At 41.3% G+C, this 25,800-nt stretch overlaps 1 protein-coding gene and 1 non-coding gene across 4 annotated transcripts; one reads left to right on the forward strand and one right to left on the reverse strand.

The window, feature by feature from the left end:
• Positions 1-308: 308 nt before the first annotated feature.
• trnal-aag lies at positions 309-390 on the reverse strand. Its single transcript has one exon. It is a non-coding gene; the product is annotated as a tRNA-Leu (tRNA).
• Positions 391-2,691: 2,301 nt separating this feature from the next.
• Positions 2,692-22,006, forward strand: LOC119485317 (E3 ubiquitin-protein ligase RBBP6-like). 3 transcript variants are annotated; one of them, XM_037764821.1, is made up of 20 exons: positions 2,692-3,847; positions 4,957-5,056; positions 5,993-6,032; positions 9,885-9,926; positions 10,062-10,150; positions 10,260-10,356; positions 10,493-10,635; positions 10,812-10,984; positions 11,970-12,073; positions 12,177-12,547; positions 12,650-12,713; positions 13,505-13,562; positions 13,655-13,709; positions 13,803-14,129; positions 14,257-14,352; positions 14,480-16,130; positions 17,432-18,129; positions 18,280-18,350; positions 18,479-18,566; positions 19,920-22,006. In XM_037764821.1, the coding sequence occupies exons 1-20, from the start codon at positions 3,682-3,684 to the stop codon at positions 20,932-20,934; spliced, it is 5,448 nt and encodes a 1,815-aa protein (XP_037620749.1). In that variant the 5' UTR covers positions 2,692-3,681; the 3' UTR covers positions 20,935-22,006. The 3 variants fall into 3 exon arrangements, with proteins under 3 accessions (XP_037620749.1, XP_037620750.1, XP_037620751.1); XM_037764822.1 differs by having other exon boundaries at positions 18,482-18,566; XM_037764823.1 differs by lacking the exons at positions 9,885-9,926; positions 10,062-10,150; positions 10,260-10,356; ... (12 more) ...; positions 18,479-18,566; positions 19,920-22,006 and having other exon boundaries at positions 2,694-3,847; positions 5,993-7,228.
• Positions 22,007-25,800: the final 3,794 nt, after the last annotated feature.

Here is a 25,800-nt window from a genome sequence, read left to right on the forward strand (position 1 = left end):
AGCAGTTATTTCTGCACAAACGTCCACTGTGCATTCACTAGATATTCTCAGAGCTAAACTAACTCTTCTGCAGTGTGTAGTGAGCGCGCATGCACGTGAGGTGGAGCGAGCTGAGTGAAGCACCGACCCGGGTGATTTATACGTGTAAGAAGTTACAAACAGTCCCTTTAAGTGTTCCCTTAATTTTTTGAGCAGTGTTATTTCAGTTTCAAGCCCAGCTTTTAAATGGGTCCACATTCATTTTCTAATCTCCCTACAGGACGGTTCTTAAGGTACATACGTGTAGTAGAATATTTATCACAAAACCCTGGCAGCGGTGGGATTTGAACCCACGCCTCCGAGGAGACTGGAGCCTTAATCCAGCGCCTTAGACCGCTCGGCCACGCTACCTTGTGGTAACAACAACGACACGGTTCCGGAGTGTCAAAATTAAATATCAAATTGGGTAGACTATTAACAGGAATGATATTCAAGTGATTGAAGTGACAGAAAAGGCGAATCACTGTATGAAGTGATGTCCGACAACAACCCTGAAGATACTAATCCCCTTGACAACACCATGGAACAACCAAAGATCACCAGGAAAACAAGATAGGTCACATCTATTTTGAAACACTTGCCCTGCTAAAGCCAACACAAAGGCTATAGCATACACTGTATGTGCTAGTACAACGAGACATTATACATTTAGGATGAAAGTTGGCAAAACTACACATTGTAGCTGGAACAATTGATTTATGAAATAAATAGATAAATATTTATGTAGTGTGTGTGTATGTATGTAATAGTAGTAGACACTTGGCATGTGCTAAATCAGCACCTGCTATCATGGTATGGAATGCCATTTTATTCAATAAAAAAATAAATATATATATATGAATATGCCTATGAAATAAATAAATAAATATGGCTATGAAATATATGCTGAAATTAAAAAACAATGAGGCAATAAATATATAAATAAATGTAACTATAAATTAGCCAATATAGTTAATGAATAAATAAATAAATAACTAAATAGGCTTTCATTTAAAAAAGGACGTTTTTTCAAAGGACTACTTTTACTACCTAATTCTATATTTATTTATTTCAGGGGACTTTTATTTCCTAATGCCACATTTATTTCCCAGGTCTTTTTATTTCCATCTGTTATATTCAAATGAATGGACTACAGACCATCTAGTGTCAGTCTCCGGTGCTGCCGTGTGCTCTTCTCCTGGTGAAGTAGTCTCCTAGCATCATTAAGAAATAAAAGTCCGCTGAAATAAATAAATACATTTGGAATTATTAAATAAAAGTCCCCTGAAATAGATGGATAGATAGATAGATAGATAGATAGATAGATGGATAGATAGATAGGTAGATAGATAAATAAATACATTTTGAATTATTAAATAAAAGTCCCCATAAATAAATAAAAGTAGTCATTTGTAAAAAACATCCTTAAAAAAAGAAAAAAACGATTTATTTATCTATTGAAATATATTGACTAATTTATATTTACATTTATCTATATATGTTTTTGCCTCACTTATTTATTCCAGGATTAATTTCATAGGCATATTTATTCATTCATTTGTTATTGAATAAAACGTCTTTTAAAGTGATCCGTTTCATTCTGGAAAAAGTCAATTTTTTTAAAAAACCAACATGGCTCAGTTAAAAAAATGTTGTTTCACAACAAAACTCCTCATCTCTCCTCTGACACATCAGATGATTTACTTCATAGTTTTCAAACACAGAGAGACTTTGAGATTGAAATCTCATCTGTCACTGGATTTAAATTAATGCCTCTGACCCTTCTCTTATTAATTTATATTAATGTGTGTAAAAGTGTAAATTTACAAAAAAAAGGGCTAATTTCTTTGTATTTATGAAAGAAATTGAATTATATCTGTCAACAATTTCTTCCTCACAAAAAAAAAGAAATGAAAACAATGAATGTATGCAATATCTTTACAGTTTTTAAGTGAGTATGTCGGTGTGCATTTGTCTGACTTAATCTTTACCTTGTTACTTCAGCCAGGGACATTTTGTTTTCACCCGTTTGCCAGTTCTTTCGGGGTCTTTCACAGTGTTCCTGTTGGTTTCTGCATCTTTATGTAACCTAAAAGCACTTTGATAGATTATTTTGTTAAAAAAGGGCTTGAGGAACAGATTTGATAAATTTATGCATCTTTGACCACAAAAAAAACAAACTGTATAATTGAACATTTGTCTTTTTATACTGTTGAACATTTGTCTTAATACTCTTCAGTAAAACTTTGATTTTTTTTTTAATCATAACTATAGAATTATATATGTGGTGTTACGATGAGATGGCTTGTGAAGCAGTGTCTCCTGTCCAATCTTTTTCATACTTTTCATACTCTCGTGTGGTCTTTTTTATTATTTATTAATTTATTTATTTATTTATTAATTTATTTATTTATTTATTTATTTATTTATTTATTTATTTATTTATTTATTTTTATTGTGTTTTTTTATTATTATTATTTTTTTTTTTATTTTTTTTTTATTATTATTATTTAATGTTGGTTTTGTTTCATTTTTGTTGTCCTCTTTATGTTTGGCACATCTCTTTGTTTATGTTTTCGCAATGCTTCCTTTGTATGTAAATGTTTTTAACGTTTTCTGCTGTTGCCATGGATACTGTCATTTAAAAAACCTCTCTGGAAGAAGAACCCTCGCTACATCCGGTTCCGGCTACCCGCCATTTTGATGAAACAGCGAGGAGAGAGCAGCAGTTTGGACCTCGGGATGGATTTTACGGATATAAATTGAAGATTAAATATGGGATACACAACTTTCAACTTTGTCGTGGTTGGAAAATAGCCGTGTCCTGAAGAGGAACCTTTGCGTCCGGACCGCCTAAACCGGTGGATTGGTTAGATTAATCTAAGTAACGATGGCAACATTGTTAGCATAGTTAGCTTCTGTTAGCATGTGGTGTTTTCATATTGAGCTAACGTTAGCTAATCTCGAGGTGTAGCATGTTAGCCTTGACATTAGCTAACTAGCTAATTCAGCATTTAATTACTAGATTTCAGAATAGTATCTTAACATTTGTGGACTCGTTGCGGAAGCCAGTTTTGTGGACTCTTGTGGAGCTTGGTAGGGTAAGAACTTGACCCAAAGAAGGCTTAACATTGACGGACTGTTGCTGTGGAAACCCAGCCCCGCTGTTAGCCGCCGCACTACCACCCCGCGGCTTGTTGTAGCGCAGCAGCAGCGGCCACGGGCTTTCCATTTCCACCCAAACAAAGACAATTCACGACGGACTTGTCCTCATTCACATCTTACTTATACTTTGTGCTGCCTGCATGGACTGTCTTGGATTTGGTGGCACACTCCTGTTGTGTTTTCTGGGACTGTAAAGAACTGAGGAGGAGGCACACTGGCCTCTCAGGAGGAGGCACACTGGCCTCTCATCATCTCGCTTATTTTTCTTTGGCAATAACACAAAGGACTCTTTCGTCATCTTTGCGAGCTGAACCCTAACCCCCCTTTACACCCTCCAACTCCACCTCCTTTTGTCTACAATATATATAAAGACCTTATTAAAAGTCACCAGATTTAGTTGTGTTCAGTGTTGACGCTGTTTTTATTTTGTTATCATATACCAGAGCCTGTGTTTTTTCCCCCTTTGTGCTTGATTAAGTGCTTAGTACCTGTTCAAAAATGTCGTGTGTTCACTATAAATTCTCTTCCAAACTGGACTACAACACAGTCACTTTCGATGGGCTGCATATCACCCTCAACGAGCTTAAAAGGCAGATTATGGGCCGAGAGCGCCTCAAGGCCACAGACTGCGACCTGCAGATCACCAATGCGCAGACTCGAGAAGGTATGTGATCAGCTGACACACGTTTTACAACATGTGTCACGAACATGTTTCCATTGTATTAGGGAATAAACAACAGTAGATGATGGAAATGTTCCTCTCTCTTTACAGTAAGACTGGTGAAATGTGTCAAGGCTATATGTTGAGGTTATATAGTGTGATACACCACTTCAGGGTTGGTTAATGAATCTGCCAATTGTGTTCTCCATTTATTATTATGAAAACCCATTATTATTAAAAACCCATTATCCATTATTATGGAAACCCATTAATTATGTGGTCCATAAGACATCAGAAAGACATCCCCAAAGCCCCAAGGTGGCGTCTTCAGATTGCTTTTTTTGGCAGACCAATAGTCCAAAAACCCTCAATATATCAGATTACATTACAGAAGACCAGAAATAGAAACACCCAGGAGAAGCTGTAACCAATGAATATCAGGGATTATTCCTTTTAAAATAGTTTGTTTTTTTCCAATAGCTGCAGATACATTTTCTGTCAGTGTATTGTTCATATATATATATATGAATAATAAAACCCCCAGATATTCAAATATGAAAATTCATATTCGATTGTGGAAAGAAAAACAGTCCTGCCATAGCTGTCTGCCTCACTTGCACTAAATGCACCACATGACGAGAGTCACACGTCACTTTCCTTTATTGAAACTTAAATGTAGCGTTAGGTCAAGCACAAAAGTTCAGATCAAAATGGTGCAACGCGCTGCGTCGTGCAGCATTGCTGGTGTCATGGACATAATGCGCTAAAGTAGATATTACAATGGTTTGAACATATGTGTTTCTATAGAACGAATATTCAAACATAATTTTTGGCAGCCCTAAATACTAATATTCTAATACTACGGGGATCAACTACCCAATTTTACAAAAAGAAAACTGGGGTTTGTATCAATTCGTTGGTTACTCTTATATTTGTCACAGCCTTAGTTGAGATTGTTAGACAATGTAAGCCGTAGTAAATTCACATGTACACTGTACACATCTGATTTACTTTATACATGTGTTTAGTTGTCTGGACCCAGGTTACTGTGCTTTGTATTCGACTGAACAGTGTTTTATGTTTCTTATAATTTGTTGTTCCATGTTTTGTAGAGTACACAGATGACGAAGTCCACATCCCGAAACACTCGTCCGTGATCGTCCGCCGCACTCCGCTTGGTGGAGTAAAGCCTGCTGGCAGGACGTTCATTGTGTAAGTATACTTAAAATATAAAATGATTACTGGAATCATGATTGAGCAGTACAGTCGTTAATAATTAGTCATAGTTGATAATAAGTCTTGAATAGATTTGCACTACATTCAATGTTTTCTTTCAAGTAGAGATCAGAGGTATTTCTATAAACAGTCAGGCTGCATTCACACCAAATCATTACCGCGATTCAATGCAGGGTTATGCGGCAGTGTGGGAGTATCATTAAATGGCCCATTTAACACCAAGTGACTGCACAGCGATTAACGTCTTTTATTCTCATGGCTGAGTTGTACAGCTCAGGATTGACGGTTACATGATTGGCCACCGCAGCGTGACGTCTAGTTGCGTTTTTCTTTCAACTTTTCACTGCAGGTCACTGGGGTTTTTCAGCACCCCCTGCGGTCCCCACCACCACAATACCAAAAACGCACTACCCCAACTGAAATGAATGGGACGGACTGGCGTTTTCGCAGCTCTGCCTGATCTGGTGTAATAAATTGATAATAAATTTGCTCACCGCAAGGTAGGGGGCAGAGGCAAAGCGCAGCGCAGGTACAAAATGTTATCAAAAAGTGCACAAGGAACATCATTCACTGTTTCTAGGCAACAACAACAGTTGCAGCTGTTATCTCATTGGTTGCACTTTGAAAGGTCAGCGGCAACCGAGGTCGATGTTGAAATATTTTGAACTTTGAGCGCAGTGCTCGGTGGCTATTTTGAACGGTGCACCATGCCAAGGGTAGCGCTTCCGCCAAATCATGCAGCACCGCTCTCCCCATAGGGAAACAAAGGCACAGCTGGCGCAGAGCAATTATACCTCTGATCATGTGTGGGGGGCTTTATAGTTGAAAACTTTGTCCTGAAGTCGGTTGTAAGTTTGCTCTTGAGTTATGTCAACAACTGATTGTATCTTTCTGCTCTGTTTGTTTCTGCAGAGATCGTTCTGACACAGCTGTGGTGGGATCTTCTAGACCCGTATGTAAAACAAACCCAAAATCAACACTCTCTCTTCCTCTTCCTCCTCTCACCTCTCTTCCTCTCCCCCTCTTTCTGGCTTTAGTCACCTTTCTTGAGAACATTCTGTCAGCAATGATTGAGTCGTGTGGATCCTCTGTTCACTGTGTGTTGGCTACATTTGTGTTGAGATCTCAACCTCTATGTGTTATTTGATGTCTATTTGGGAGGGTTTCCTGGAGTCACCACAGCTAAAATAGTTTGTTGTTTCTCTCTATAAACCCCCTGGGTTTCTGTTTTGAAATAAGCAGATTTAAATTTGCTGAATGAGATGAGGTTAAGATGAGAAACAACAGACTAGCCACCATTGTTTTTTAATGCTCTGACCAATTGTTGAACTGTTGCCTCTTTATAATGGTTTGAGAAATAATTTAAACTGTTAATGACTGTATTTCATAATGAAATGGTACTGTAGCCTGCTTAAGGCCAGGCAAATGTATTTTAAAGGGGTTTGTAAAAGGAAAATATGGTATTTTTTTATTGATAATTCATTGTCATTTTATTTTCTGTGAAAATATTTTAATGTGGTTTAAGAACCCAGTGAAGTTAAGTGTGGCTGGGATTGATTGTAATTAACTTTGATTACAATTACAAGACTAAAGTTGTGTGAGTGGAAGAGACTCGCCAGTGGTTTTTATTTTTGAAAGCTCACCCTGCTAAACTTTAATATACTTAACTCTGTTGTTGAGTAACATTTGCCAATGTCAATTGTTTTGTCTTGTACAATTTCTCCATGAAGATGTTCTATTCTGCATTGAGTATGGACTGCACATAACCCTTAAACCTTTAAAGCTCACAGATTTCATCCTGATAAGTTAAATGCTTTGAATTAATTTAGATTCCCAAGTGACTGTTTTACAAAGAAGCAGGTATTAGTTCAACTTGTATTGTTACAACTGTGGTTTGGGGGATCAGTAAGAAGCTAGTTTTGATACGGGAGATGCTGTGCCTTGGCCGCTGACGTATAATGTTGTGACATGATCACAAAGTACATGACACATTATCAGTAAAGTAAATATCTTGTCAAATCTCTGGTGGCCCTCCATGGCTGCTGCAGTGAGAAGTACACTGGTGTAGTGTGTCCTGTGAGCTGTAAGCTGCAGAACCTGTCAATAAAGTTCTTCAGTGGTTCAGTGTCAGAACCGCTTTATACCAGATCCCTGTGTGTTCCCTCCACAGCATTCTGCAATACCCAGTCTTTCCTTCGAGCCCTGCATATCATGACGGACAACCCACCCTGCCCACTTGTTTATTTACTTTAAGAAAATGTTCACAAGAATTAGGCAGAGCAGCCGTTTTGTTTGTCATTGTAAAATATGACTCTATTTTGCATATTTTGCATGAGACTCAATTCTCGTGGTTCAGTGACTCCTGACCTGCATTAGAAACGTTCCTCTATTTGCTTTCACCCTTCAGTCTAGTGGTGTAGGGGTTGTTTTAGGGAACACTTTGAAGGAACACTTGACAACTCTTGGTAGTTTCTGTTTTCTTCATCGGGTACTGCATTTGTCTTATCAGCTCTAAATATTTGACACTTTACAGTGTTTGCATTTCTTATTGAAACAGCTTGGCACCACTCCCTGCAAGCTCATTAGTTTACAGAAAGCCGTCTTGAACTGATTTTGATGAAAGCTTCTAACAGCTATGACAACCTCTTTTGACAAGTCGGTGCAAAAAACTTAAATCCCTGTGGCCTGGTGAAGGGAAACTGCTTGCTAAAATTAAATGTCAAGTATTCCTTTTGAGGAAATCGCCCTCTCCCTACCGTAGCAGGAGAAGCTTTAGGTTCTCTGCAGACGGATGTGCCAGTAGTGTGCATTTGAATTTGCTGATGGTGCCCAAATAGTGAGGACGGTTTGAAGTGTTTAAGCGGATGCTCTTGGACATTACCATAGTTATAACTCTAAGGCTCAGAATATAAGCAGGTCTAGACTTGTAAATACGGAAGAGTAGTTGGAGTACAAGTTTACTTGTTGAATGTTCATTAAATTTAGGGTAACTTTTTGAAACTTGAAGCTAAATGCACAAGTTGCTTTTTGTATATGAGCTGTAATACTTGTATGTCACCTGGCCAGTGAATAGGCATTATTTTCAGCACTGATACATTTTTTAGAAAGTAGAGCAACTTAAAGGTATTAAATTCGACATTCAGAGCATTAATATAGCAGCAAACAACTTTTTGCTATGTAAAGATATAGAGGAGTAATGTCTACCTGAGCAGAGAATGAAGTCGCTCTCCCTCTGTGCGTGTTGTAATCTGAGCTTCTCTGCGCTTCGTTTACGTAGTCGGCCGCGTGTGCATGCGAGTCCCAGTGTGTGTGTGCCCCACAGGTTAGCTTATCGACGCTGCTCTGCACGCCACTCATACAGCGGTTACCACTGATGCCGCTGTCCAAACCCACATTGTTGTCACGGAAGCGAGAAGCTTCGGTTATACTTTCCGCAAAGATGGACGTTTGGATCTTTTATACTCCGCGTGGGTTTCTCCTCACGGCAAACTGACATTCCTTAAAGCTCCTCAAAGTTCTCAATTTTCTACGCCCATCCGAGTAGTTAGAAAATGTTGGATGTGCACAGACAGGTGAAAAAATGCCGCACAGAACCCACACGAAAGGCCATGTCTGATCGAGTGACATCACTTTGGCTGTACGGACACTTGCGGCCCACACGAAACAATGAAGCATAAATCTTGCTTAACACCCACCCTTCGGTTCGCCCCTATTTTAACACTGTTAGCTCAATCAGCACTGTTGCCATTGTTTGCACTGCTGTTAGCCCCGTACAAGCCCCCAGGAAGAGCGTCAGGCTGTGACGCCAATTTTCGTAGTGGTCAAACGGCGGTACTACAACTTCCGTGTCCGTCATGTGATGCTATTGGGCCCAAAAATACTTTTTCCCATAGATTTACATTGGGAAAGAGACGCCTGTAACTCAGGAGATAAAACTTTTTTTTTGAAGACTTGAATATCCCTTATTTAAATCATTAGGCCCTAAAAGTTGTAAAATGCACTAATAGCCAAATCCAGAGTTATTTTCCTTCCTCCGTTCATGTGAATGAGACCCAGACCGAGGCTGGAGCGAGGGCTGGGAGGCGGAGTTAAAGGAAACGCTACTGCGTCTGCTCTATGGGTCCAATGGATGCGGAAGATTGCCGGAAAATCCGGGTACTTTATCACTCGGCAGTCGAGCCATTTTGGCTTCATGCGCCACTGAGCAACTCTCATACGAATGAATGGGTACCCGCCACCAACGCTGTATCCATTTCTGTTTATACATCCATGGCATCGTTAGCTGCTGGCTCAGCCGTCGCCATGTTGAGAGCCGTGTGGAGGCAATCCCTCAATCATAGATATGCTCTGAATTTGGAATTTAGCACCTTTAATTAACAGACAACTGTTAACTCTTTCCTTTTTTGAAATCATCTTATCTGTAGATTACTTTCCTCTGTTTGGGTAATTCTTAAATTATTCTCCAAACAATGTAGATCTCTTCAATATAAACCGCTCTGAATAGACAGAACTCGATAAGGCTTTCACAACATTACGTATTTTATAATGACTCGATGTTGTCCGTAGAAGGATGAACGTTGAGCACCAGCCTAACAAAGCATGTCATGATTGAAATGCTCACTCGTATACCTGCATTATTTCATGCACTCAGTCCTCAACAAAGACTTTAATTTTGGACTTAGATGGAGACTCTTGAGGGACTGGACACAGATGTGGTGGGGAACTATCTGGGCTCTTATCTTCCACTGTATGTGTACTAGATATCATGTTAAAACCTTTAATATCTACTCTGATTCTCCTGCAGACTGACTCTTCTCCATCTATGTCACTCGCCCAACTCGCCAAGGTACTACTTCTGTACATGCTGGCTGTACTTCCAGAAAATATTTCCTAAGTTGAATAGACGTTTCCTTTTATCTTGCGGGGTTGACGTCCTCCTTTTATCTTTTTTTTTTCTCCCTGTCTCCATTATGTGTTTTAGACTGCTAACCTGGTTGACGCTAATGCATCAGAGGAAGACAAGATTAAAGCCATGATGTCTCAGTCCAATCATGAATATGACCCCATACAGTTAGTATATAAACATTGTGTTGTTATACTTGATTAAAGTCTGATTTTTGTTCCGTGTTTTATTTGGCTGTATGTAGTTTTTTAAAATGCATTGAACTTGTTTCTATAGTTACTCCAAGAAGGCAGTTGGACCGCCACCTGCTCACTACACCTGCTTTCGTTGTGGAAAGGCTGGTCACTACATTCGGCAATGCCCCTTGCTGATGGTAATTATCATGTATCATTCGATGTTCACAGTCAGTGGTGGTCATTTCTACTATGTTGCAGGTTAACTTCAAAGAAAGTAATAATGTTAGCTTTTTGTTTGATTTTTTTGTTTTTTTTTTTGTTTTATGTTTTCAGGTCCAGGATAAGAGTGTGGAGGGTCCCAAGCCAGTAAGGATTAGCAAGGGTATCCCTCAGAGCTTCATGGTGAAAGCAGAGCCGGGCACCAAGGGAGCCATGTTAACCAGCACTGGAGAATATGCTATACCTGCTATAGATGCGTACGTGTCAACCAAGGACATACACACTGTTTAGTATACTTGTATAGCACATAAAGTAGTGTCATATTTGTCATAACTCATTTTGTATCGGTGTACACAAACAAACTGTTCCTGCTTTCTTTTTGCTAATAACACAGCTTTCAATACTAAAAAAAAACAAATCTCTGTTAATACAGGGAGGCATATGCACAGGGGAAGAAGGAACGCCCTCCGTTTGTTCCACACGACCAGTCATCATCTGAGGACGATGCAGACCCAATCCCTGATGAACTCCTGTGTCCAATCTGCAACGACCTGATGACGGACGCCGTAGTCATACCCTGCTGTGGAAACAGTTACTGCGATGAGTGTGAGTTCTTATTTGTAATGTGCATTAGTAGTAAAAAAAATCTCAATTAGTACAGGACTAAAAAAAAAATAAAATAAATTAAAAGTAGGGAGTACAAACTAGTCTTAACCAATCACAACATTATCTCAAATATATTACACTCTGTGTTTTGGTCCTGCCACATATGTGTTTTCAAGTGTTCATTTTGCACAAACAGACGTTTAGGGAAAGATCCACTGCGAAATGGTGGAAATACCCATTTAATCAGCAGTGGCCTTTAGAGCAGAGCAGCCCCAGGACATGCTGCATTTTGAGTAGTTGTTGAAAACTCATTTTTATGTTCCACTGTGTATTGGAATGATTTCACGCTCAATCTCTTGGAAAGTCGAAAGTCACTCTTGAAAACAAATTGAAAATAATGCTCTCAAATATGTGTAGACCATTTAGGTTGAGGGGAAGTTATTTTCATGAGTCTTTCGTTTGTTTAAAAGGCTGCACCAAACAATTATTTATTTCCCGATTTATGTTACTATAACGGGGGATGAAGAAACATTTAGAAAATCAATATTAAGTGACTGCTACTTACAGAAACACGTTCTGCAGGTTGATAATCCTAGAATATCGTGCTTAGGTGGGGACAAAAAATTAACCGCTGTCTTGCTGCAGTCTCAATGAAGCGCGCCGGGATGCTTTAATGTTTGTGCTTAACAGTTGTGCTGCTGGGATGAGCCATTTCTAATTTGCAGAGTTTGCAGAGCACGGCATTGTTGGGTCTCTTGTCTAAAATACTCCCACACTTTGTGGGTGAGGTTTTTTTTTACCTGCAGCTTATTCTCTGGGAGAATCCATGTTTTGACTGGGCGCAGCCATTGTACTTCTTGTGATGCGCTTTATGGAAATTGACGTATTTCCGTAATCGACGACGTCGATGAGTCACCCCACCACTATTTGTTTGTTTGTCAAATGAAATTGAGCTTTTGTCTAATTAAGGACTGTTTGCTTTCAGGTATCAGGACGGCCTTGTTGGACTCCGAGGAGCACACCTGCTTCACATGCAAACAGTCGGATGTTTCACCTGATAATCTTATTGCCAACAAGTTTCTTCGACAGGTAACCCTCTGCATGCATTTTGATGTGACGCTTTTTTGGTTAATTTTACTTGAGCTCAAAGCAAAACTAGAAAAATGCATGATATCTGTTTTTCTTCATGCAGGCTGTGAACAACTTCAAGAATGAGACAGGATACACCAAACATGTGCGCAAGCCGGTCCAAAATGCAGCCCCGCCTCCACCGCGTCCTCAGTTGGTCAGGCCCCTGCACTCAAGACAGCAGGACCCACTGATGGCCAATATCACTCAGCCTCCTCCTCCAAGCGCACCCTCCACTGCCCCTCCAGTACAGGTCCCGCCCCCTGCTTCTGCACCAACACCTACTCCTGCTCCTGCTCCTGTTGCTCCCTCTGCTCCTACCCCTCCTCATGCTGCTGCTGTTGAAGAACAAGCTGATTCACCAGCCCCTGCACCTGTGGTGGACCACCAGTCTCCTATGCACTCCAGCAGCCACAATGAACCACCCCCACCGGGGTAAGTTTAGTCTAAGATACGGTCTATACACCTACATGAAACCACATACTGAGGAAGTGAAGAGCCATTTTTACTAATCGAATGTGTCTGTTTGTGTTTTAGTGAGACCGATCCAGAATCTACTGTGACACCAGACTCATCAGGACCCTCAGAGAGCGCATCACATGTGAGTCTGCCTTGAACACCTGAATAAAGGTGTACTGCTTTATATCCATCTCGCTGACCTTTAACAGCATTTATTCCAACAAGATATTCAACATGACTTTGCAGATTATCAACTGTTTTTTATTTATTTCCTTTTCTTTAGTCACTTTATGAAAAGTATTATTGTAAGAGATGCACCGATGAGGAATTTCAGGGCCGATGACGATAACTGATAATAATAATCTTACAAATGTGAAGGGGAAAAAAAATTACATATTTTTGATTGACAAGTTTATTTCTCTAATACAATACCAATATTTAGAGAGCCTAGACCGTCCCTAAAATAAAGAATGCATATGTTTATTGTAAACTTGTATACAATAACCTTAGTTTTTTTTTTATATATGTAGACCAATTAATGCAACCATATCTGTTGTAGGTACTGTATATTAATCCAGGGGACTCATTTCCAGTCTTACCCAATTTATGCATTTTCAAGACTGTTTAGGGACCCCAGTATGCAGAAATATTCAAAAACACCATTTTTAAAATAGGCGAAAATAACACATTTATACTTCATTAAAAAAACTGCATGTTTTTTGCACAAAACTGCATGTGATTATCATGCCAGAATCTTCACTTTAACTCACCGCTTTTGGCAGCCCTGCCCTAGGTTGTTGCATTTGTCGAAAAGAAGTATAATTAGTTTGTGCCAAATTGAACTGAAAACGTACAGATTTTTGACCACATACATAGAAACTGTAACTTCTCTGGGAGGTAACTACATTTTTCTCTCTGTGATTCCTCCAACAGAACTACCATTTAACTGTTATTAACCACCCGCCACCTATAAGGCCGCCTCATCCACCAGGTAAGAGGTTTAATTTAGGTCATTAAAGGAGATTAAGTGAGCTTTAAGGAACGACATTCTGCAACTAACAAACTCTCTCTCTGCTCTATTAGGACCCCCGCCACGGCAACACCACCCTCACAGAGGGGGAGGCAGACCCTGGGAGAGGTACGACCTGTCTGAGGGACTATCTGATCTATTTGAAGTTTGTATTGTAATATGTCAATCACACAATGATTTGTGTTCCTCTCTTTGCGCCAGGTTTTACAGAGGTAGAGGAGATCACCCCCCACCTCACCTCCAGACAGCTCCACCTCCAGCACCTATTCCTCCAGTGTACCCAGCTCCGTCCATGTACCCGCCGCCGCCACCACAGCCCTACCCCCCGCCGTACACTTCTGGTCCTGGCCTTCTCCCTCCTGTCATGGGTTACCCACCCCAGCCTGTTTATGCACCCGGACCACCAGGACTCAACCCTCCCTGGATTCCCCCTGGTTCCCAGCCCCCTCTTCTCCCTCTACCCCCCCTCGGTCAGCCCCCACTCTCTAAAGAAGATTTCTACAGACAGCGGCACCACCGACAGGACACGTGAGTTGTCTCTTTTTCATTTTTGTCCTTCAAACCGCTACAACAGCTACTAATTTCTTATGTACGATTGAAGTTTCACACTGGAGTAGTTTTGAAAGTTTCAGTGTTTTTGTCTTTCTGTCCACAGAGTTACATCCAAACTGGATGAATTTACTAAAGACTTCCACAAAGAGCTTATGAAGTACAGAAATGCACCAAAGAGACGAAGACCTTCTTACTCAAGGTATCAAAATTGGTTTTAGTTTTTACATTAATTACATATTCTTAATCCTTAAAGCCATTTTTTTGCTTAATCTGCTTTCTTTCTCTCCTTGTTTCTTTCTGGTCTCCTCAACCGTTTCCTTTTCTAGATCACGGTCATACAGTCGCTCTCCATTCAGCCGTTCTCCTTACTCTCGCTCTAGATCCAGATCCAGATCCAGGTCATACTCTTATTCCCCCAGTCGATCTCGTTCACGCTCCCATGGCCGGTCTTATCCCCGCTCCCCATATACTAGACGCAATGGACGCAGTTATGGACGCTCACGGTCGAGGTCACGCTCCCGTTCAAGGTCTTATGGGTATCGACGCTCTGGCTCACCACGGTCTCCTCCCCCCTACCGGCCAGGAGGCTGGGAGGGAGCAGAAGGAGCGGGACCCTACAGGTCTAGGTCTCGCTCCCCTGGCCCTGGCCCTGGCCCCGGTCCTGGCCCCGGATCTGGCCCTGGCCCTGGCCCTGGCCCTGGTGGCTTCCGGACCCGCAGCCCCGGTCCACGAAAGCCTCCTCCTCGGGAGCTCCCACCGTATGAACTGAAGGGTCCAAGTCCTGGAGGCAACGAACGCTGGGAAAGAGAAAGGTACAGACAGTGGGAGAAGGAGTACGCAGACTGGTACAACAAGTACTACAAAGACTATGACAACCAACATCCCCCACTGCATCACAGAGGTCGTGGCAGCAGAGACAGGGAGAGGGACAGAATGTCCCCATTATCTAGAGATTACTCCCCCCAGGGGAGAGGAAGAAGAGGGAGAGAAGAGAGAGGGGCTCCCCCTCACCATCCTCCATCCTCTTCCTCATCAGGGACCAAGTCCAGCAGTAAAGTCCTGAAGACAAAGAAAGTAAAAAAGAAGAGGACTGGGGACGAATCAGAGCCATCACATCAGTCAGTAGACCGAGGGGATGCTACTCCTGTCAGAGACGAACCTATGGACGAAATCCCTTCACTCACAAAAACGTCCCCTGTGTCCTCAAAGGCTTCAGCTGGAGGCGCAACCTCTAAAGCTCCGGCCTCTAAAAGCACTGCTGCACCCGCTAAACCCTCAACCAAGTCAACATCGAAGACTCAGTCTGATAAGACTAAGAAAGAGAAGGCTCAAAAGGTAAAAGCTAAAGTTAAGACAGAGGGCGTGAAGGCAAAGAGTGACAAAGTGAAGAAAAAGACTGGAGAAGGAGTGGTGACCAAAAAGAGAGACTCTTCATCCTCCTCCTCCTCTGCCACAAAACCGTTGAAGACCATTAAAACCAAACCAGAAGACGCCCCCAACTCAACGACCCCTAGAAAGGATAAGGGTAAAAGCTCTGCAGTGAGGCCTGCCCTGCTTAAGACCCCTCCACTGTCCTCTCAGACCCTGCCTCTACATCATCCCTCTCTTCATGACGGCCCTCGACCCAGCCACGACATGCGCGGGAGAAGAGATCTCCCACAGAGCGGTGGTCTCCTCCCTCTCCCCCATCCACACGGACTCCCATTACTCCACCGACCTCCCTCCCCTGAGAGTCGGAGGAGGATGGGAGAGGAGGGCCGCTCTTTGCTCGGACCTCCCCCTGGAAAGCTGAGGAGAATAGATGGGCTCGGGGGCGGAGGTGATGTCATGTCTCACTCTCACATGTCTCATCAGCCCCCGCTCCACAGACTCCCACCCCCCTCAGACAGGCCTGGTCTTCTCCCGATACCGGGGAGCCGTGAGATGGGCCGGGGAGAAACCGATCGAGGCTTCATCAGACCTCTCATGGACTTTCAGGTGGGTCTGTTGCTTGTGTAGTCCTCAAACACCGGTATGCAAAGATATGTGGTTTTAAAAGACGAAGATTTATGGATATGTTTATCAACTCAATTAACTGGTTTCAATTCTTTTTTTTCATAATCAGACTCATTATGTTGTTTTCATGTATTAACGAAGTCACTTCACACCTTCAGAAGGGCTGCAGCTAATGAGTATTCTCATTAGAGCTGAAATAATCAATCAATCAAAACTTTATTACAGACACAGAGTCCAGATAAACGACAAGACATTACATATAGCCTAATCAATTACATACAAAAGCACAATAAATATTCATGGTTTAACAATAATATAAATCAGTGTCCTATGAAGAGACAACTATACCAATGTCTCCACAGCTGGGATTGGTAGTGTTTAGTACTAAACCTTATGTTTGAGGACTTCATTGTCAGATTTAATAATTTGGCAAATAAATTTGTACATGAGATTTCTTAGAACAGCTTGTAGAGTATTGACTCCTGCAGTCACAAACATTTCAATTTCAATCAGTCGATCGACAGAAAACTAAGTTTCAACAATTTGGACTAGCGATTACTTAGTTAAGTTAAATGCCAAGAAGTTGCTTTTTTTAGCTTCTCAAATAAGAATATTTGCTGTTTGTCTTAGTTTTCTTTGGTTGTAAATGGAATATGTTTGGACTGTTGCTTGGACAAAACAAGCTGTTGGAATATGTCAATTTCACCGTTTCTGACTTTTTATAGACCAGTTGATTAATTGAGAGAATATAGAAGAAAAAAAAACCAATTCATTCATTAATTGGGTTCATTAATCATTGTATTTTTTCCAATTAATTGAATAATGGTTTATAAAATGGAAAAAAAGTTAATAAAAGAAAAATGTTTAAAAAATCACAATCACATCACAATTTCCTTCAGTGCAAGGTGACATTCAAATTAGGGCTTCTACTAGCAATTCATTTCGTTGTTGATTAATCTGTTTAATTAATAAAATTAGTTGTTTGGTCTATAAAATGTCAGAAAATGGTGAAAAATGTTGATCAGTGTTTCCCAAAGCACAAGATGTTGTCCTCAAATGTCTTGCTGTGTCCACAACTCAAATATATTCAGTTTACTGTCATAGAGGAGTAAAGAAACCCCAAAATATTCACATTTAAGAAGCTGGAATCAGAGAATTTTTACTTAAATATAAAATAAAAAATCATAGCCATTAATTAACTTATCATTTCAAAATGTATCCCCATGAAAGTGCTGATTTAACCCCCTTGTAACATTTATGTATGTGCTTTCGCCCCTAAACAGGTGAAGCCCCTGACCCAGAGGAGGATCAAGTTGAACAGAGACCTGGGGAGAAAAGGCAGCACTGAGACAGCAGCCTCAGACAGAGCACCGTCGGGTCCTGAGAAGACGACGACCTCCACGTCCGACCGATCAGCTGCTGCGAACGCCTCTGAAGGAGACCGGCCCAGCAGCAGCAGCAGCACAGCAGAAGGTGCTGGAAGAAAGGAGCGGTCAGCATCTACTGAGAAGGGAGTCTCCAGAGAGAGACCAGGAAGTGCTGGAGAGAGACTGCAGGGCTCAGACAGAGAGCAGAGCCGAAGCTCAGGACAGGACAGAGAGCAGAGCCGAAGCTCAGGACAGGACAGAGAGCGAGACAGAGCTTCAGGATCAGATCGAGACAGGGAGAGAGACAGAGAGAGAGACAGGGAGAGAGACAGAGAGAGAGAGAGAGACAGAGGCACGGCGCCTGACAGAGAGAAGGACAGGGTCTCGGGCTCACAGAAGATAGCCGTTACAGTGGAGAGAGACGCCGAAGGAGAGAGGTCGGTGAGGACAGAGCGAAAGAGCTCCAGTTCAGGAGGAAGGTCTGTCTCTCTGGATAAAATGACCATCGCAGAGAAAACAGCCGTCTCAAAGAGCTTGACAGACACTCAGGAGAAGCCGAGCACATCCTCTAAGGAGAAAGGCGAAGGGTCAGAACGATCAGCTAAATCTGACAGGTTTGTTACATTTGTTTCCCTGCCGCTTGTCAAACCACCACCCATATCCATGATTGAAAGAAAATATAGTATAGTGGTTATATATATATATAGTGGTTCTGTAAACACAGTGGTGAATATGTGTAATTATATCTTAATCTTATTTCCCAGGAGTGTGTCCAAGGACAGAACGGAGAGGAGTGTCCCCTCCGGAGAGAAACCAGCTGCTGCTCACAGAGAAGGTAATTTGAATCTCTGTATGTGTGCACGCATGTTTGAAGAGATGATAACTTCGATTTTTGTCTTGTGCCATATAATTGAGCATCGATTAAACCCGTGTTTCCTTTCCTCCTCCCTCCTTCTCTTCCAGCAGTGAAAGATGGTGAGCAGCCTGTTGTGAAGACCAAACCCAGGATCAGCCGAAAGGCTCTGGTGAGCCATACCGTTAGCGCCACTAGGTGAGTCCGTTGTGCCTCGGTTACTTAGAGACAATTTGAGTTTTCATTTTTAAATATTTCATCTATTTTTTATAGGGCTGTCAAATTGAACGCGATAAAACGATGAAAAAATATGTTCGTCAACAACCTTTTTTCCCATGACTGATACAATAAAGACGGCACCGACGTCACTAAACACTAACGGTGACGATATCAAAAGTGATACTAAAATGTAGGTTGAAAAATAAAAAATCTTTACTAAAATCTCTCTTTATTTTCGTCACCTTCCACCTTCTCTTCCCCTCTCGGCCACTCTCCGTCTCTGTCCTTCTTGTCTCAGACCTCAGTCCTGACAATTGTGCTGCTATAATGCATAAAGTTGGCGGGTTGTGGGTTGAGTTGGGTTTGGGTTGATTAAGGCATATTTTTGCATATTTAGCGGTGCAGATTGGCTCTCATAACAGGCCGGGTGGGTGTGACTGAACTGTAGATCACTAATGAGCACAGTCAGGAGGACTCTGAGTAACTGCAAAGCTGCATTCTTAATCATTCAACCAGTGATTTTCATCAGATAATGCTCAGATAAATTATGTGAAATAAGTTTGACTAAAATGATTGGTTTTGGCGAGACTAGATTGACTGAAATAGTCAATATAATCTGATGACTAAAAAAGGACATCTGACATAGGACTAAGACTAAATAAAAAAAAAAATAGCTGACAAAATTAAGAGAAAACAGTCTGACTAAAAGTAATGACTAAAGTCAAATAAAATGTGAATTTTCTGCCAACAAAAACTGGACTAGAATGTTTTGTTGAAGTGATTTGTATACCCAGCCTTCGTGGTTATTGTGTTTAGAGGATTAATTGTACACAACAAAGTGATGATCCTTGACCACCTTTAAGCGATTTTACACTTCAAATATGTGTTAAAAAGTTGTATAAAGCTTTTTGTGGCTCCAGAGGGAGCTGCATGAAGTCAGATAAATTGCCTCAAGTGTTGTCACTTGAGTCGGTGTCGGTTGGGGCTCAAGTCTGAAAATGGAGAATATTTTCTCATTTATAACAAGACATGAGTTTACCAGACCTGTAACCCGCTCCTCTTCTCTGCTGGAGGCTAGAGGCCCCGAGGCTACATTTGCTGCTACAAGCATAAAACACCCAACGAACTGTCAGCGGCGAAGTTGCATTGTCGATAAAGTAGGCAGCAGGTTTTCACAAGGAAGAACAACGCGTGGAATAAAAAAAGGTGATCTCTCTGGTTCGATTTTGATCATTTTTGTTTTAAACTGTCCATCATGTGTCTGACTGTGTAGTAGGAGTGCAATGCTTAATCGGTGCAGTACCCTTTTAAACATGTCCGTTTTTCCCTCAGCACTAGGTCAACTCAAGAAACAAAGCGAGACTCCGACAAAGATCAGAAGAGTGTATCCACCAAACCTGCAGAGCAGCCCCCATCGAGCCCCGTGAACAGCCGTGACCGCAGCCCGAGCGTCAGCCCGGCACACAGCCCGGCCAGGGAGGAGCCGCCGCTCATTCAGGCTCCTCCTCGCTCCAAGTGGGAGAGAGAGGATGATGAAGAAGGCCAGGAAAACGGACTTAGTGCACCCAAGGAGCCCTCACCGGTGGCACAGAGGGCCCGAGGCAGAGAGGGGCAGACTGAAGCACCTAAACCTGTCAAGGCTGAAGGCCACAAGGAGGCTACAAGGGAGGAGAAGAGAGGAGGAGTAGTGAGGGAAGAGAAGAAAGGGAGAGCAGCGAGGGAAGAGGGTAAAGGTGGCAGGACGGCACAGACAATTTCTGATAAACCAACCAAAATAAAACTTGTGAGGGACGAGGGGAGAGGAGGAGGAGGACGAGAGGAAGGGAGAGCTGCAGCAAGAGAGGAGGGGAGAGGTGGAGGAAGAGATGAGGGGCGAGGAGCGACGGGGAAGGAGGAGAGAGCTGCAGAAGGCCGAGGTGGAGGAGGACGAGAGGAGGGTCGTGGCCCAGAGCCCAGGAGACAGCGGTTGTGTTCTGACCTGGGCCGCGAGACAGACGAGGCGGCCTTTGTGCCCGACTACAGCGAAGGCGAAGGCTCGGAGACGGAAAGAGGAAGGAGCGGCAGCGCCAGTCAGTCCGCCAGCCAACCCTCCAGCCCATCCCAGAGCAACCACAGCGGCTCGGCAGCCACCACCACCACGGGAGACAAGAAGAAGAAGAAACACAAGAAGCATAAAAAACACAAGAAGCACAAGAAGCACGCCAACCAGGACAAAGAGGGAGAACAAAAGGAGCACAAGCACAAACACAAGAAAAAGAAACACAAAAAGAGCAAAGACAAAGATGTGAAGGAAGAGGAGGAGAAGACGGAGAAAGCAAAGGAAGAGGAGGAAGGGGTTCCATGCTAACGAGGCTTTGTTAATAAGGAGATAATGATGTATCTAGAAATATCGGCTAACACTGGCATGCTGCTCCCATGTGCCACTCTGAGGGAATGGATGAAACAAGTCTTTGACTGTCCATGATGCTGTAGGGCTGTTATTCACTTAATGCCACTGCAGGTCTCCAAACTTGCTTACGGTACTTTGCTGTGCCTGGATTGCAGCAGTATGACTGCTGCTGAGGCTTCTTTAATGTTCAATGTGAGCCTTCTTCTTTGTGACTTTGGGTCAGGAGAAACTCGGGAGCGATGCTGTGCTGCACTATTGTGATCGACAGAGCCGGCCAGAAAGGACTTGATGATAATAGCTGGTCACACAGCAGTGAATCTAGATGATAGGAATAACAAACACTGTACTCAGGGATGTGATTGCTTCTTTGTAGAGGAGGAATTGCTGTTTCTCTGCCTCTGATTCATTTGTAAATAGTGATAAACTGTTGCTTCACATAATAATTTTCCTTCAGTTTGTTTTGCTCACATCCCTGTGTGCTGTTCAAGGCTCAAATGCTGAATAACCTTCATTGCTATGGGGGCCGTTGTAAGCTCTTTTTTTAAGGACTGTTCTAGTGGTTTTGCATGTTTTAGCACAGTACGTACAAATCATTTATACTTTCCGTTACTGCTAACCATTTTCATCGTTGATTATCTAATTTTCAGGCAGCAATTGGTTTCAGTAATGCCATTTGTTTTGCAAGGATAAATCGGTGCAAGTTGATTTTCTTAAATCCAGTATTTGGAAATGGTTAGCATTATTTGTGATGTGCTAAAATCGGCACAATCACCAGTGTGGTCCTTTTAAGTTAAAACAAACCTTTATGCATCCATGCTACACTGGATTGTATAAATCTAGGATGTGTTTATTAATGTCAAATCAGTCGGCATGTTTTTGTTCCAAAGGTGCAGTAGGTGTCTATCACGTTGTCTGAGTGACTGAATATGTGTGTTGGTGTGAAAGTGAAATGTGACAGATTGGAGGACTGGTGTTCTTACAAATTAGTTGTTCTTTTTTTTTTTTTTTAATTAAAAATGTTTTGACCTCATGAAAATGTCTGCGTTGTATTTTATCAATGATTGAACTCCGAGTTGTGTAATGACCACACAAATGAAGGTTAATAGCACAGTGTTGTACTAAATTGACAATGTTTGGTTATTGAGTGCAACATTTAAAGACGTACTGCACACTTGAATGTGTATATTGAGCTGTAAACTAAATGATATGACTCTATTCTGATGAAACGCATCAACTCTGGAGTCAATAGTGACATTTCTTAATAAATCTATAAAAATCTGCATTTCATGGGTTGAAAATGGCTCAACGTGTCATCTACTGTTTAAAATCAGCCCTGAACCTTGCAAGGCCAAAGCTAACATATAGGTTCATCCCAAGTCTCTTAAATTGCATCCACATTTCCCTCACTTGCGTCTTTTCCTCGCATCTGTCTATGCATCCCCGGTAGGAGGGACGCAATGAAAAGACGCAATGCAGGGAGACGTGGATGCATTTAAAGTGGACTTATTATGCTTATTTTTAGGTGCATACTTGTATTTTGGGTTTCTACTAGAACGTGTTTAAATGCTTTAATGTTCAAAAAAACACTTTACTTTTCTTGGTCAACTGAACAAATCGCTCCGCTCCAGCTCTGCTCTAACTAGCTTTGTTTGAGCGTGTGCCAAACTAGCCGCCAGGCAGGTATTATGCAAATGTGACATCTCCACATTATGGAAGAAAAGGCAGGACTTCAAGCGAGGCAGTTCGGGAGCAGTGTTTCTGTGGAGGAGTGTTTCTTCGGCGTGGACTTTGGAACTTTGCAGACCTTTTACATAAAAAAAAAAAACTATATAACACACTAAAGGGAAAGGAAAAAGCCCAAAAGCATAATAGGTCCTCTTTAAGAGACTAGGATGTACTACTAGAGTCGACCGGTTGGGATTTATCGATGTCATGAAATGTGACGTTACCACTCAGAGAAATTCAGTGCAGTGGGTGAAGTTACACTTCAAGTATTTCAGGTCTTAGTAACAAGAACTTGTCATAAGGACATGGATAGAAAGTACCTGTGATAAAAAAAGAAGGCAAATTATAAGGTTATATTGAGTTTCAGTAAAAAGATGATCACAAGCAACACTGATATAGAAAACATGCATTCAGTAAAAATAAAAAAGACCAATGTATTTGTGTCCTGGGGGACCCCAGTCAAAAGCAATTGCAGCCTATGCAGTAAAAATGGATAAAATAGAATAGATAGTTAAAATGTTTGCCATGCGTCCTAATTTAAAGTACCCAACCCTATCAGGGGTGTAGTGGCTCTGTCAGTCATTTTGAAGGAGGAGGACAGATCTCTCCATGTCTTCTGTCTATTTTCCTTTTACACAATATGCAAATTAACTGTCACTTTACTAAAATAATAATAATAATCTGTCTTTTCTGTCTTCAGATGACATTAATTGCATAACTAATAATGTTTTGAGAAGAAATAAGTAAACATTTTGACAGCAAAATGGATGTTGTTTCTTACAGTAGTTCATTCTACTGGAGACCCCAGTCGGTAGTCCTTGTATGTTAAATAGGTTGGTAGGATGAGGGATAATAAACTTAAATGTTGCACATAACGATAATGGTTATAGTGCTGTAAGTGATAATGAAATAATACCTGCTGGCATAATAATAAAACCTGCTTTGCAACAGTCGAACAGAATATAGTGAAGTATAGATTAATAATGAATAATTACCACAGTCTACCAAAACAGCTTAATTACACATTTAATGAGTCAGGTCGTTAAAATAAACAACAATCCGTTTTTACAGTAACTAAGGGTACAATAGTGTTACCAGGGAAGAAAACATGCTCCGGTATGTTAGTGATTATATTGTTGACCTCGTTGATTTTAGCTGACAGTGTGACTAGCACCTTTAGATTGTGTGAAGTTTCTATCTGAAGACAGTTGGCTGCTCTCTGTGCTCGTGCTCCTTGTGTACATTCTGCACCATTTCTGTATTCTTAAAGAGACAATACTTGTTACTAGTTGAGACGTGAGTTTAATTAGTTCGGTTTGTCAATTGCGTATAGATGATACATTAGTTTCCTGCTTTCCAGTGTACAGTTTGTTCCTGTGTGCTCCCACCATCTAAGAATGTGTAAACACACGTGTATCGCTCTATTTGGGTTCATTAAGAAGTCGAACATTTAGAAGGATTGTTACTAGGATAGATGGATGGATAGATAGATGGATGGATAGATGGATGGATGGATGGATGGATGGATGGATGGATGGATGGAGAGGTAAATAGATACAGTAGATGGATGGATGGATGATAGAGGTAGATTGATTGATGGATGGATGGCTAGATAGATGGATGGCTAGATAGATAGATAGATGGATGGATGGCTAGATAGATAGATAGATGGATGGATAGATGGATGGATGGATAGATGGATGGATGGATAGATGGAGAGGTAAATAGATACAGTAGATGGATAGATGGATGGATGGATGATAGATAGAGGTAGATGGATTGATGGATGGATGGATGGAGAGGTTGGTAGGTACATAGATAGATGGATAGATAGATAGATAGATGATCAATAGATAGATAGATAAATAGATAAGTAGATGGATAGATAGATAAGAAGTAGATAGATACGTAGATAGAGAGATACAGTATGATAAGAAGGTAGATAGATAGATATGTAGATAGATAGATAAGTAGATGGATATGTAGATAGAGAGATACAGTATATAGATAGATAAGAAGGTAGATAGATAGATAGATAAGTAGATGGATATGTAGATAGAGAGATACAGTATGTAGATAGATAAGAAGGTAGATAGATAGATAGGTAGATAGATAGATTAGTAGAGTTGATGATTTTTCAACCAAACTATCATTGGATTAATGTCAACTTTAAATTACCATTATAGTAAAAACTATTTCACTTAAGCTTACAAAAACCATGCTGAAGCTGCTACAAAAAAATTAAAAATACATGTACAAGTATAAAATAGTATAGTGGCGACATTGGCATAATGACTCATTTTCATTTTGTGCTACTGTTGAAATACGTTGCAAGAAGCCCAAAGTACTGTTAAGTGTGACTAATATATAACACATACCACATATATAGGCAATAAAAGAACAATGATGTACTGCAGCACAATGAGTGTCAGATATATTTGGAAATAACTGGACTCTTTAGAGAGGATGAAGTATGTCCTCGAAAGCAGACCCAATGTTGAGTTTCAGGGCCTTTGGCAGCTCATTCCTTTACAAACATGAATAATTAAAGTAAAACGTCCCACAAGGAGACGAGTGCAGTGAGACAGACTGAACACTGAGTGGAGCTGTAAGTCCTGCAACTTTTTATCATGGGAGGGAAAACAGATTAGCAATAACACTCTTCTCTCATATGCCTCAGCTCCAAAATACAAACCCACATGTCACTACCTCTCTCTCTCTTTCTCTATCTATCCCAGAGCACACAGCAATAAGCTTCATTGTGTTTGTGTGTCTGTGTGTGCATGCTGTAAGTGTGTACCTAGTGAGAGAGATGGCGTGACTGGTGGATCACAGGAAACAGGCTGAAGGCAGCAGGAGATGAGTTCACAGACGGGTTGAGGGAACTCTGAGAAATGAGAGAGCAGCAGATGTATTTTCCCCCAAACAGCAGCACATAAAAGCACATCGTCAGCTTAGTCCATGCATTGTTTGTGTGTGTGTTTATATGTAAGGTCATTCTTAATGGACTCAAAGATCAGTGAGACCATTAGAGAAGATTAATATATTGTTTGCTTTAACCCCTGCCCAGATTATCATCACAACGCGTTACTCCTCTCA

The sequence above is a fragment of the Sebastes umbrosus genome, chromosome 3 (genome assembly GCF_015220745.1).
Source record: "Sebastes umbrosus isolate fSebUmb1 chromosome 3, fSebUmb1.pri, whole genome shotgun sequence".
NCBI classification, from domain to species: Eukaryota; Metazoa; Chordata; class Actinopteri; order Perciformes; family Sebastidae; genus Sebastes; species Sebastes umbrosus.

What these genes read in the sequence shown, in the direction of transcription:
- LOC119485317 (XM_037764821.1), top strand. Translation starts at nt 3,682, where the DNA reads ATGTCGTGTGTTCACTATAAATTCTCTTCCAAACTGGACTACAACACA. An exon ending in AATGAACCACCCCCACCGGG is followed by an intron (nt 12,548 to 12,649) that starts GTAAGTTTAGTC and finishes TTTGTGTTTTAG; the next exon opens with TGAGACCGATCCAGAATCTA. An exon ending in CGAAGACCTTCTTACTCAAG is followed by an intron (nt 14,353 to 14,479) that starts GTATCAAAATTG and finishes TTCCTTTTCTAG; the next exon opens with ATCACGGTCATACAGTCGCT.